General features: G+C 44.7%; 1 protein-coding gene across 1 annotated transcript in view; it reads left to right on the top strand.

Annotated features, from left to right (window-relative positions):
* Positions 1–13862, top strand: part of EZR (ezrin) — a 211206-nt gene that overhangs the window by 127406 nt on the left and 69938 nt on the right. Inside the window, exon 4 of the mRNA XM_078649129.1 lies at positions 1916–2011. Within this exon, the coding sequence (XP_078505255.1) occupies positions 1916–2011 (96 nt within the window). The remainder of the gene's footprint in view (positions 1–1915; positions 2012–13862) is intronic.

Genomic DNA, 13862 nt, shown 5'->3' with positions numbered 1-13862 from the left:
TTAGATATAATTTTAGCCAATTTTTGTAATTCCTTTGCTACTTGATATGGCAAGTAGCATGATTAGCTGCTGCAGGAGTACAAACGCTGCTCAAATGCTTGTTTTATTAGGCTTAATGTATTTGTCTTCTTTTTTCAGGAATCGGTTTTAAATCTCTTGCAACGGTTTTAATTAACCCTGCAATGAATTCATCGATTGTAAACGTTTTCATTTCTTTTATTTTGCTCATTTCCTTGTTCCTCAAGCACTCTCCTGTGATGTAATGTTTACACGATTATTTTGTTAATCCCATCTTGATTTCAAATCAGATATCTGTTCAGATATATATCAGAAAAAAATACACATCACTCAACCTTTTATACATAAAGATGACAAAAATTGCAAAATAAAATTATTTAAACATATACACCATTAAAAACATTTGAAAACCTTGTAAAGATTCAGCCTAATTGAATACAGTAGTTCACAGGCACGCTGGGACTCCCTGGAAATGGGTGATTTGCTGTTCTTTTTTTATTCCAGGCCTCTGTCGATTGTACCCCAGTCTCCCTCCTTGCTTCGTTGAACTGGTATTGATGGATCCAGATGAAGGGGCAATCTTTCACCTTTTTAATTTGTATGCTTTGTTATTACTATAAACCGGGTTATATGCCAAATCACCACCTTAAAACACTACATCTAGCTCTTAATCCAAATTTATATCCACTTTCAGACAGATTTAAATATTTTTTTTTTCTCTGAAATAGATCCAGAACACAGTGGATTATAAACATAATCTGTGGAAGTCTGCATGCTCAGAGTTCATTCACATAATTTTAGTTAATGTTCCTGGTCGCATCGGTTCCATGGAGATGCAATTGTATAAAACATTGAAACTTTTGAATTATTTTGCCATCAGTCCACCTCTTTGCAATTCACCACTTGCCACAAACTGTACTTACCTTCCCTAATCCTTCATTTGTGATGTGTGTTCCCAGACAAAATCCTTCTCTGGTGGGACCATGCCATCGCCTGCTTCACCTAGTTGGTCACCGTTCTGACGTCTATCTTACTCAGACAACTATGCCTCCCTTACAGAGCCCTGGCTGAAATGTGGCTTGGTGTTCCTCTTCTTGATCTGCTCACCTTCCTCTTCTTCGTCTTCATCTTTCCTTCTTTCGATATGAGGGTTAAAGTATCAACACCTCTGCATCACTCAAGTTTTTTTAGCTGTCCTGCTGTAAACTCAAAGTCCATTTTTGGATTCTATGCTGAGTTTGAGGTGCAATTCTCAATTAATCTGGAAATATAAAACACGGCTAATCACCCAATAAGGTATTCAGGCGGTTCATTTCTCACTGATGTATGCAAAATAGTGATAGGTGGGATAATCGGGGCAACGCCAGGTTTGGGTTGCTTGTGTTCCGGTTCAGATAGAGCCTATTGGGGCAAGATCAAGGCTGATTTGCTTTTGGCTAGGTCTAATTTGAGTTGGCAATGTAGGCAAAAAAACGATGTTTGGTAGCAGCTAACAGGCTTATCTCCCATATTGGTATGCGACTGGCAAAGGTGGGGTTTTATTTTGAAGCCAATACTTTTAACTGTGTTGAAAAACGAGATGCACAGAAATAAACCAAAGCTAAAAGAATTCCAACTATATCCATTTTTAGATGCAGGCAAAAAACATTCCTTGGAGCAGTCCAAGTTTGGCAGACAGAATGGTGGGGCAAATGTGTGGGTCATCATTGCTGAAATTAACACATGTGCATTCGGAATTCACTTTTTATTTTCTGCTTGGTTACATACTACACGACTGATTTTGTAAATGTTTCTAAACCTAACCTGTGTACTGTAAAGATTTGAGGTGTTCAGATATTGCATGCCTCAGGAATGTGCCCGTCTTTGAAATGTGTAACAGGCTGTGCTTTGTATTCAGGTGGTGAAGACGGTCGGTCTGCGTGAAGTTTGGTACTTTGGACTTCAGTATGTCGACAGCAAAGGATTCCCGACATGGCTGAAACTTGAAAAAAAGGTGAGTGGGATGCGCATCAGGTTTCACCGTGTGGTCACAGTTCACTGCCAACCCAGTGACTGATTCCACTTTTGGGGTGTGCTGCTGGGACAGTGGAGGGCTGGGTGGCTGAGCGGGAATGTACTGGCACAGAAGTTACTTATTGTTTGGTCACAATTACCTCCAGCTACTCGCTGCACAGTGGCTCGTTGATTTCAACTTGGCTGTGTGCATGGCACTGTTAGTGTACTGTTGATTGGCAGGCTGTCATCTGGTTTTGATAAACAAGTAATTAGCTGGGGTTGGACTTGCCAAATGAAACCCAGAAATGCCCCAACAGTCTGAAGGCGAAGATCAGCTTGAAGGACTGCATGATCTGAGGGATCCCAAGCTCCTGCTTCATGTATTCAGCGACAAGGGGGCGGTCCTCAAATTGTTTTTAGGCACATGTATGAAATGCGTCATCTGGAAATGATGATTTCTGGTTCTGTGCTGAACACTGCAGCTTTGCCGCCCTCTAATTTCGGTTGTCACACACTGATGTACATGCATTTCTCTCATTCCACTTATGATCGGGTATGAAAGCGAGTAGGAGGGCTTAAACACTGCTTCAAAACCTGATCTGAATCAAGAGGGGTCTTCATTGGGTCGTGAAGGTTCTATATTTACTTAACAGATTTTCGTATCTTACATTTGTTCAGCGTTTGCGAAGTCATTTGTGGATGTTATGTCTCTGCCTGTCCGGATAGTTCTTCTTTTCTTTGTTGCGGTGCCTTCTTTCCTCTCATGCCACACTTAGGGCCTGATTTTGAGTTCTGCGGATGGGATACTCCTGTCACAAACATGATGGGTAGTCCATCCGCTGTATTACAAGTGCCGTAGGATATAATTAAGACTTTCAATTTTCCGTTTTTACTGATTCTTACAGATAATTACAGACAGAAAGCTATCTGTTTCCTGTCCGTATTTATTTTTAAAAGCAGAAAAATACAGAAAATTGTGCTTTTTGTGAATAACTCTTCTTGTTGCCCTTCATGAATTAATGCCCAACTGCTGAGTACAAAGACACCATGGTGAATTTGAAACTGGATGAGTCTCCCTTAAATACAGGCACAGATAACAAATATTTGTATATAATGCTAATATTTACGTGTCGTAGTAGTGTCTTGTTCATGTTTATCAGCGAAAGTAATGTATAAGTATACCATTTTACCAATCCATTTATTCTCAAATCATAAAATAAATATGGATAATTAGCAATAAAATGGCCCAAAAATAAATATGGCTAAATACAGATGGAAATGCTAAATAAATAAATACAATAAATCTGGAAACCCTAGATATAATACACCTGTAATACGGTGGACTAGATATCAGTCACATTTGTGACGGAGTATCCCGTCTGCTGAACTCTAAATCCGGCCCTTAGTCCTAAACTAGTGTTTCCCACTTTAGTAATTGTCACCAGGAGGGTGGTATGTGGAGCACAAAGGCAGTATAAACTCTCTCATTTTAGTACTGTATTTTAGAAAATGAGTATCTGCCTTGTCAGAAATGAATGTGATCAAGTGACTCCTCTTACTCACACCCCCTTTCATCTTCCCATCCACCAGGTGTGAGCAGACCTATTGGTTTTGACTGTAAAGGTAATTTATTCTAGACTCAAATTGACCTCACCTGTTCCAACACTGCCAAGGTCATTGCCATAGACCATGTTCTGTTCTATGCATTCCTTCTGCATGAATTAAGCCCTTGAGCATGTGGCCTTTACATCTCATTTAACATTCATCTGTGACCTCGCCATGGTATCCCTGGAGCTCTACCTTAACTAACACTGTAGTGTTGCATCTTGCCTACCCTGGTCTTGTAGTGTAGTTCCTATATTCCCAATAGGCTCTGCGCATTGAAATAATATATCCTATAGATATGACGTAGGACTGAGGTCTACTAGGTCTCTATCGAATATACTACACTTAATTGTGAGTGCCAGCTAGCTCAGAGGTCACTATAAATGTTCTCGAATTCACAAGAAGGGATTAGTTTCTGACAACCGCATAAACATGACAACTTTGTTTCCCAAGAATAAGAAATCTATCTCTAGAGTCGCGGAAACAATAGATAGTTATTTTACTCGGTCAATCGTGCATGCTTAGTTTTACCAGAGGTGCAGAGAAAATCGAGAGACGGGCTTTTTCATCAGGGCCGGACTGGCCGTTGCGGGCACCGGGCAATCCCCCGGTGCGCCGCAGGGGTGGGGGCCGGTTTTGACCCTGCAACAAAATCGGCCATAAAGCGGGCCTGGCAAAGAGCTCGGCCGCACCCCCAACCCCCGGGGGGGGGGGGAGGGGGCCGGCAGAGCACTTTGCCAGGGCCGGTTTTGGTTCCCAGTCCGGCCCTGGTTTTCAATAAAAGTATTTATTGAACAGTCTTCTTTCTCATGCAGAGGAAATGAACTGCTACAATCGTAATACTGGTTGCAAAGTACAATGCGTACAGTACGAAGAGTATTATAAAATAATACTGTAAAACCATGATATGGTTTCTAAGCCATAAAATACATACATTGATAAATAATGACTAAAAGTACTCAACTGGTGCTTCTACAATACGCCTACCCCGGTGTACCTAACCTAGGTCTAGTACAAGGGACGAAGTAAGTGAGGTGTAGCTTAGTTTCAGTATTCTTTTGCCAAGAATCTAATCTAAGAATTCTCTTAGGGTCTAATCAGCTCTGTACCTTGGTTTTTAGAATGTAGCAGGTCTGGTATCTCTCTCTCTCTCTCTCAGAACTCGATTTCCCAGCAACCCCCAAGGGTAACCTGGAAACACTGGAGCTGGATTTCTAGGCTGAAGAAAGTACAGCGTCTCTGTGCGTCAGCTGGAGGGTCGGCTTCCTTCGGCACTTGCTGCAGCAGGGCGTGCCGAGCAGGTAGATAGTCGAACTGCTCCAAATCACCGTGTGTTTGTTTGGACAAGTGTGGGCATATTTATACCTTGAAGGTGCCGAGTTTGACGCAAGATTGGACATAATTACGTCATTAGAGACTTAATTCTCTGAAAACTCCATGAGTTCTTGGATAAATCAATATTCTTGCAGTGGGAGATCCCTGACTGCTGAAGGCGGGTTTTTCCAAGAAATCGTAGATTTTCAGAACTAGTGGAATTAGCCAAGCCGTATTAGGACTACTTGAGTTATGTCTTAATATGGTTATGATTTCAATGCCTATATAAGGATATGATATTTTATACCTATATAAGGGCATGAATTGGGAAAATTACACTAGGGTCCTAAAACGCTATACAACAGTCTGTGGTACCGGACCTTTAATCTATACCCAGTTTGATCACAGTTAAACATTCTTTGCATTACCATTTTATGTTCCTGACAAAGAGCCTTAGCTTCTTTACAAATGTGACATAATTGTCATTGCAATATTAGTATTTAAGATCAAATCTGTAGCACCTCACTCATGCCACCAAAGTAAGAAACGGAGACCCCTCAAATAGACTACCATGTTTACATAACAAATGCTACCCACTGACTAAGTCGGCTGGTGTAAAACCTAGGTTGGACGAATGCCCAAACTGGTGGAAACTTCCAACCCATTCCTTAAAGTCGCACCTGGCACCCTGACAACTCGCCCGGTGTCGGCCTTCTCTCCAATGACTTTATACCTCTTTAGGATCTTCACAACTGCTAGGTACAACAAATGTAACTTTTGCAGAAGCTGACTGACAGAACTGAATTCATCCCCCTATGCACCTGCACTACTTCCCAACATGCTTCTTTATCCAGATCCCTGTATGCATGTTGCAACACCAGTGCAGTTGGAGATGATTGTCTGTGTTCTCAATTATTCCTTCACAGGATTTATAGGAGCAAACATACAGAGTCATGACGTATCATGTAATGACTACAGTTGATACTGAAAGCTATTGTGTTCACAGTCCTTGGCATAAATATTTAATACAGACAGTGAACAGTTTAACAGGTGTTATCCTAACTTTGGATACCAGAAAGGGGAGTTACAGAATAATCAACTTGATAACTCTCAAAAAGTTAACTTCTTTCTTAAAGTAACCAATATAACGTGTTATTCCATTCATTAACTAAACAACCTGTTCATTCTCCATAAATATCATTATTATTATTACTGTAATTAAGTAAACAACCTATTTGTTTATTATTTATTATTATTGTTAGTACATCAAAAGGAAAACCTCATATTTCATATACAATAATCAATTTATTGTAATTGAGACCCATCTCCTATGAAAATATTCTAAAAATCACTGTGTAAACCAATAGAAATCCCACATAAAAGATGCATCTATTTACATTTTCCCAGGCGTTACAGTTCCCACAAAACAATGTTAATTGCATCAACCAAAATACCCATGAATCGCGGTACAGTCCAATTTACATCCTATCACTACTTGGAGTGGAAAGTGTCAAACAGCCCGACAATCGATAGAGTGCTGCGTAGTGTTCTGCCTAGGGTTGGATACAACAGCTGTAATCATCCATTTTACTTCCTGTGATGAAGTCTTGGTGCCCCAAAATTATAGCCGCCTTCCTCGGGGCCAAATATTTCAAATCAAAATGTATAGCATGTTGCCTTTGCTTGCCACATAGTTAAGTCCACTTTCTCCAGTATTAGGGGTGTCTTTCATAGATTCACATGCTTGAATATTCCCCGTCGTCGAAGTGGGAGTCCCACGGTACATAAAATAGCAGTATATATGCATGTATACATGAAAAATATAACTAATAAAATATACATACATATAGTGCAGTAAATTGTAAATTCCAAAAGTACCATAGAACACAATAGGCCCATTGAAAAGCCTAAGGGAGAACTCACTTTAGTAGCATATCAGAGTCATTATGTGTTGGATCACATTCCAGCCAATCAGGCTGTAGCCTCCTCTAGAACCTTCTCCTCAGAAGCCCAAGTCCTCAGATTTTCTACTGCACGTCGTGTGAAGGGAGTCTCCCTGAGCTCTGCTCAGTTTCTTCAACTTTACCTGTTTTTTCTTCAAGAAAATGTCTTCAAACAAGAAATCTCTGTTTAAAGCCTGCCCTTCATGTGGTAAACTGCGCCTTTTCCACGAGGATCCACACAGTAAATGCATTTACTGTCTCTACCCAGACCATGAGGTGAAAAACTGTAAGTACTGTCGTACTTTCCCTCCTAAGACTCTGAGAGATAGAGAGGCCCGTCTCCTTCTGTGGCTACAGAAGTTGAGAACTTCGGAGTCTGTGGTTTCTGATGTGGAGAGCCTGTCATCTTTTGCTTCAAAGTCCTCTCAGAAGCGTGGGTCTGAGACCGAGGCTCCTTCTCCTTTTCTCAAGAAGAGGAGACTGTTGGAGTCCTCTAGGATTGTCTCCCCACAGGATTCGCTTCAGGGCACGTCTACGGGACCTGGTTCTCTGACGTCTGCGCCCAAAGCCTTACCTACCAGTAAGAAATCTGGTTTTGGCTCGTCGACGGGCTCGTCGTCGCGCCCGCCGACGTCTTCAGCGTCGACGAAATCCATTTCTACCACCTCCACGTCGACGACGACATGTTCCATGTCCACCGGCGCTACGTCGACGACGACCACCTCGTCGACGGCGACCTCGAAGGTGAGACCCATCTCTTCAGTGGTGAAGATCTCGTCGACGACCGTCAAGGATAGACCGTCGACGACGAAGCCGTCGACGCATCCATCGTCGGCGCATACACCGTCGACGAAGACCAAGCCTCCACTCAGCGCCCCGTCGACGACGAAGCCGTTGACGCATCCATCGTCGACGCATACATCGTCGACGAAGACCAAGCCTCCACCCAGCACCCCGTCGACGGGCCCGTCGACGGTGCCCCCGTCGACGACGTCTCCGTCGGCCAGCATTACTTCGTCGACGGCCTCGTCGACGACTCTCATACCGTCGACGCCTTCGTCGTCGACGGCCAAAGCTCCACTCTCGTCGACGAACAAAGCCCCGCTCCCGTCGACGGGCTCGTCGACGGGCAAGGAATCCTCGTCGACGAAGAAAATCCCGTCCAAGTCGCCTCAGGGCGTTGCTGACGGTGCCGCATTTACGCCAACGGGCTCGTTGGCGTCGCACCAACCTCTACCGAAGACGGCTTCCATCTACACAGTGGTTACTGCTTCTTCTTTGCGGACCATACCACTCATCCAACTGAGTCCTGTGAGGAGTGGTGCTCGTCTTCCCGACAAATTATTCCAGTCTGGTGAGGAAGAATCCGGAAACGATTCGGAAGTGGAAGGATTATTTAAACAGGCAACAAGTCCTTCGGATTTGAACATTAAGTGCCAGGAATATAGTGACGAGGGTGAGGTGTTGGACAATGTCGAAGATGGGACTGACTTGTTTCCTGTTGATACGTCCGAACCGGTGCCTTCAGAGCCTGTTACCCAGATACCTCTGTCCTTGGTGATGAACCTTCAGCACATGCTGGATGATTATAACCGCAGGTTTCCATCTTCTACTCCTGCTTCTCCAGCACCACTGCCTCCTCCGCAGCCTCAACCGCAACTTCCTCAGGCACCTACACCAGTTTCACCGGCTTCACCGGATGGTACTCGCCCTGACACTGGAGATGAGGATCCGGATCCTCACAACACAGATGACGACGACAATGACGCCGGCATGGATGAGTGGGACGATTATAGGGCTCAAACACCTTCCACTCCGCCCACCTCGCCTCTACATTCGCCCCCAGTGGACATGGCACATTTCCACAATTTGATGATCCGGGCTACAAAACGGTTTCATCTCAAAGTCGAACAACAACAGCATGAAAGTGATTGCTTTCTATATGACTTTAAAGACATCTCACAGAGGCAATCCCACACTATACCAATCGTGGAATATATTTGGAAGGAAGGCCTTAAATTGATGGAACGTCCCAATTCTGTTCCTGCGGTCTTACCCAGATTGGACAGGAAATACAAAGCACCGGCGTCTTCTCCGGCCTGCTTAGTGTCTCAACCGAAGGCAGATTCGGTAATTACTCAGGCTGCGCAAAAAAGATCGCGCAATCCTGCTACGCCACTCACGTCTCCTCCTGATCAGGAAGGCCGCAAATTGGATTCCATAGGGAAGAAATTCACGACCATGGCGGCTACTACAGTGAGGGCGGCAAACACTCTGGCTATACTGGGCCGTTATGACCGCCAGATGTGGTCCGAGATTGCTGCATTGATTCCTCAGCTGCCTGAGGCTATCCGGACAGAAGCACAGGCGATTATTCACGAGGGAGAGTTGATTTCTTCCGAAATCATTGAGTGTGCACTCGATATTTCCTCCACGGGATTTCGACAATTGGCGGGGGCTGCAGTCTTGAGGCGTCAAGGCTGGCTGCGCTCTACCACTTTCCGTCCTGAAGTACAGGCAAGAGTCCTAGATTTGCCTTATAACGGAGAATTATTATTTGGAAAACATGTGGATGATGCCCTTGAGGCAATAAAAAAGGACACTGACACTGCGAAATCCCTGGCAAGCCTACAATACAAGAAACTGCCTTTTCGGGGTGCACGGGGTAGGGGCGGAGGCTCCTCTACTTTTCGTGGCTCCAGTCAATATCGTTCATTCAACACCTACAACGATAACAGACAGCGGGGTGCCTATCAATCTCAAACTCGACAATCCACCTCCAGGCCTTACCAAAGGAAATCCACTTATAGAGGTGGATCAAACACCAAAAAGCAGTGACTGCCTCAGACCCTTCCTTTTGCCGACCGTACATCTTGGAGGTCGCATCTCGAAATACTTTTACAAATGGTCTACAATCACCTCCGACCAATGGGTCCTGGACGTTATATCCAAAGGACATACCCTGGAATTCACAAAATTTCCACCCAATCATCCACCTGCGGGGCCACCACCCCCTCATTTCAAGGACCTTCTGGCCCAGGTGAATTTAATGATCAAAAAAGGAGCCATCGAACTAGTGCCGCAAGGTCAACGCGGCAAGGGGTTCTATTCCCGCTTTTTCTTGGTCAAGAAGAAGTCGGGGGAATGGCGTCCAATATTGGATCTACGAGCTCTAAACAAATTTCTAATTTCAAAAACTTTTCAGATGTTAACCCTGATCCAAATTCTGAATTTTCTCAATCCAAGCGAGTTCTATTCCACAATCGACCTTCAGGACGCTTACTTCCATGTGCCAATCCACCCCAGACACAGGAAGTATCTCCGCTTCACGGTCGGACAGCTACACTTCCAATTCAAAGTCCTGCCATTCGGCCTCCGCTCGGCACCAAGGGTTTTTACCAAGATCTTGGCCCCCGTAGCTGCCTTCCTACGTCTCCAAGGTATCCAATTTTACCCATACCTGGACGACTGCCTCATCAAGGCAAACACTTTTCACCAGACGGAGCAGCACACTCAAGTTTGCGTCTCCCTTTTCCACGCCTTGGGGCTTTCAATCAATTGCCAGAAGTCACACTTTCAACCTTCGCAACGCAGAAATTTTCTCGGGGCCTTGCTAGATTCTCGGCAGGGAAAAGTGTACGTTTCCCGGGAAAGACAGGACCGCATGTTAATGATGGTGCGCTCCCTCCAATCAAAACTGTCCGTTTCTGTCCGAATGTTCAAATCATTCCTTGGCATGGCATCCTCGTGCATCCACCTCATTCCAAATTGCAGATTGCACATGAGGACTCTCCAGGAGGAACTGGACAGGCAGTGGAAACAGGTGTCAGGGTCCTTCGAGGACAAGGTCCTTTTAACACCTCGCATACAGAAAGCGCTGGAGTGGTGGGCTCACCCTCCACACATATCTGCAGGCCGTTCATTCCAGGACGAACCCCCAACTCTGACGCTTACAACAGACGCGTCTCTCGAAGGCTGGGGAGCGCATCTCGACGGCATGTCTGTGAAAGGGAAGTGGACAGCAATACAACGAACTTGGCACATCAATCGTCTGGAACTCTTGGCGATTTTCTTAGCCCTCAAATCTTTCCAGAGGTTAGTGCGGGGACACACTTTGCTGGTGAGGACGGACAACACCACCAGCATGCACTACCTCAACAAGCAGGGCGGCACGAGGTCTCTTCCACTTTCTCAACTAGCACAAGAGATATGGGATTGGGCGATCCAACGTCAAATTCATCTCACAGCCATTCATGTGCCAGGTGTGGCCAATGTTCTGGCGGATTCACTCAGCCGAGCGTCATCAGACAATCACGAGTGGGAACTCAATCAGCCCACGATCGAGTACATCTTCCGGCAGTGGGGCCAGCCACGGATGGATCTTTTCGCGACTGCTGTCAACAAGAAATGCCCACGCTTTGCAAGTCGGCATCCCCACAGAGAGTCGAGCGGGAATGCATTTTCGATCGATTGGTCGAACGATTTCATCTATGCTTTCCCTCCACTTCCTCTGATCCCTCGTTTGTTACACAGGATGAGGTTCCAACCTTGTCGCATCATCCTGATCGCACCCAAGTGGCCGAGACGTCCATGGTTCACGGACCTGCTCCTCTTCTCGCAGTCCGATCCGTTGCCACTCCATCCTCTGCCGCACCTCCTCACGATGCAGCAGGGACAAATTTGTCATCCGGATCCAGCATACCTTCAACTCCATGCCTGGAACCTGAGTACAATGAATTTGCACGATTAACTATTGACAAGGACTGCAGGGAGGTATTAGCGCGGGCTCGCGCTCCCTCCACCATAAAAACGTACCAACTCAAGTGGAAACGTTTCTGTGTCTGGTGCCGCACCAAGGATTTGGACCCAATGACTGCAAAACCTGAACAAATTTTACCTTTCTTTTTATCCCTGGCAAAATCAGGTCTGTCCCACTCAACTCTTAAAGTGTTTCTGGCGGCGATTTCCCGTTTCCGCCATGATGGTTCCACATCTTTATGTTCTTCAAGGATCATTAAACAATTTTACAAGGGCCTTTTTAGGATGTTTCCACCTATCCGTCGCCCTCCGCCTGCCTGGCGTTTGAATTTGGTCTTGTCTCAACTACTTCTACCACCATTTGAACCTATTCACTCGGCAACTCTTAAATTTCTCACGTGGAAAGTTGCTCTTTTACTCGCCTTAACGTCCTCAAGACGTGTCAGTGACATCCAGGCGTTTACCATACAGCCTCCTTTCCTAAAATTCTCCAAAGAGGCTGTGACATTACGAACTAATCCTAAGTTCATCCCGAAGGTTCCCAGTGACTTTCATCTCAACGAACCTGTAATTCTGAAAACTTTCTTTCCTGCTCCGCAAACTCCAGCTGAGCGGTCATTGCATTCATTAGATTTGAAACGTTGTCTCAAATTCTACATTCAACGAACTGCACCTATCAGAAAATCTGATCAATTGTTTGTGGCATATGGTCCAACTTGCAAAGGACAACCTGTTACCAAGCAGACTATAACCAGGTGGATCTCCTCTACCATATCCTTCTGCCACCAACGGGCTGGAAAGCCCCTTCCTGCTCCTGTTCGAGCTCATTCAACTAGAGCAGTGTCTACTTCGGCTGCCCTTTTTGCGGGGGTACCCTTACGCCAGATCTGCAGAGCTGCTACTTGGTCGAGCAGCCATACTTTTACTAAGCACTACTGCCTGCAATCAACAGACGCCGCGGATGCGGCAGTGGGTCAAGCGGTGCTGCGGAATCTTTTCCAGTAAAGGTGAGCCTCTGTTGCTACCCACCTCCAGTCATAAAGGTTTTGTTTTCTAGTAATAATGTTTTGGTATTTATTGCTTATTACCATATATATTTACCTTCTTTGCTTGATGTATTACCTTTATGACTTATGTGATCATTTACTGCTTTCTACTCTATTCAAGCATGTGAATCTATGAAAGACACCCCTAATACTGGAGAAGAACTATAGTTACTTACCTGTAAACTGTGGTTCTCCAGTATTGGTGTCTTTCATAGATTCACATGCGACCCTCCCATCCTCCCCTCAGAGGCTCTCTTCTCCTCAGGCACTTTTACTTACTCTGTGCTACGAAAATCTGAGGACTTGGGCTTCTGAGGAGAAGGTTCTAGAGGAGGCTACAGCCTGATTGGCTGGAATGTGATCCAACACATAATGACTCTGATATGCTACTAAAGTGAGTTCTCCCTTAGGCTTTTCAATGGGCCTATTGTGTTCTATGGTACTTTTGGAATTTACAATTTACTGCACTATATGTATGTATATTTTATTAGTTATATTTTTCATGTATACATGCATATATACTGCTATTTTATGTACCGTGGGACTCCCACTTCGACGACGGGGAATATTCAAGCATGTGAATCTATGAAAGACACCAATACTGGAGAACCACAGTTTACAGGTAAGTAACTATAGTTCATGTCACATAATTTGGTCAACCCCCGCCACTGCTTTCAGCAACCTCTGGAGAAAATATTTGCATGTTGTATGTTGGCTATTAGAAACCAGGTCAGTGTGGTTTGCCTTTTTATTAACAAGATATAGGTTCTTTGTTGAGGGCAATCGAAGATTTGTGTGGTGTACGGCCGCACAGAGTTCCACCAGAGCACATTCTTCGTTAATTAAGGTGGTTCACTATTGAAATAGTAGAAGCAAGGGAGAACGGTGCATTGACAATTAATGTTGTTCTTCTTTCATGGAGGACCCCAGTTGCTTTGGTGGGTCAAAAATATTTCCTCCTCTGTTGCCAGTGTTGATATCTTGTCCTGTGAGCACACAGTTGGCAATAAAATATCGATCTAAAACGCTAGAAATGTTTTTGATCACAGTGTACATGCTGTGGTTACAGGAACCAGAATAAATTACAGACCTCTCAGACTCACTTGTTTCACTCCATCCGTCACTGTTTTCTCCTAATATATCACCTTCTTGAATCCTCTTGAGTTGGCCTCCATCTTGATTT

The sequence above is a fragment of the Lissotriton helveticus genome, chromosome 6 (genome assembly GCF_964261635.1).
Source record: "Lissotriton helveticus chromosome 6, aLisHel1.1, whole genome shotgun sequence".
NCBI lineage: Eukaryota > Metazoa > Chordata > Amphibia > Caudata > Salamandridae > Lissotriton > Lissotriton helveticus.
Note: the sequence above shows the minus strand (reverse complement) of the source record. Positions and strands in the feature narration are given on the sequence as shown.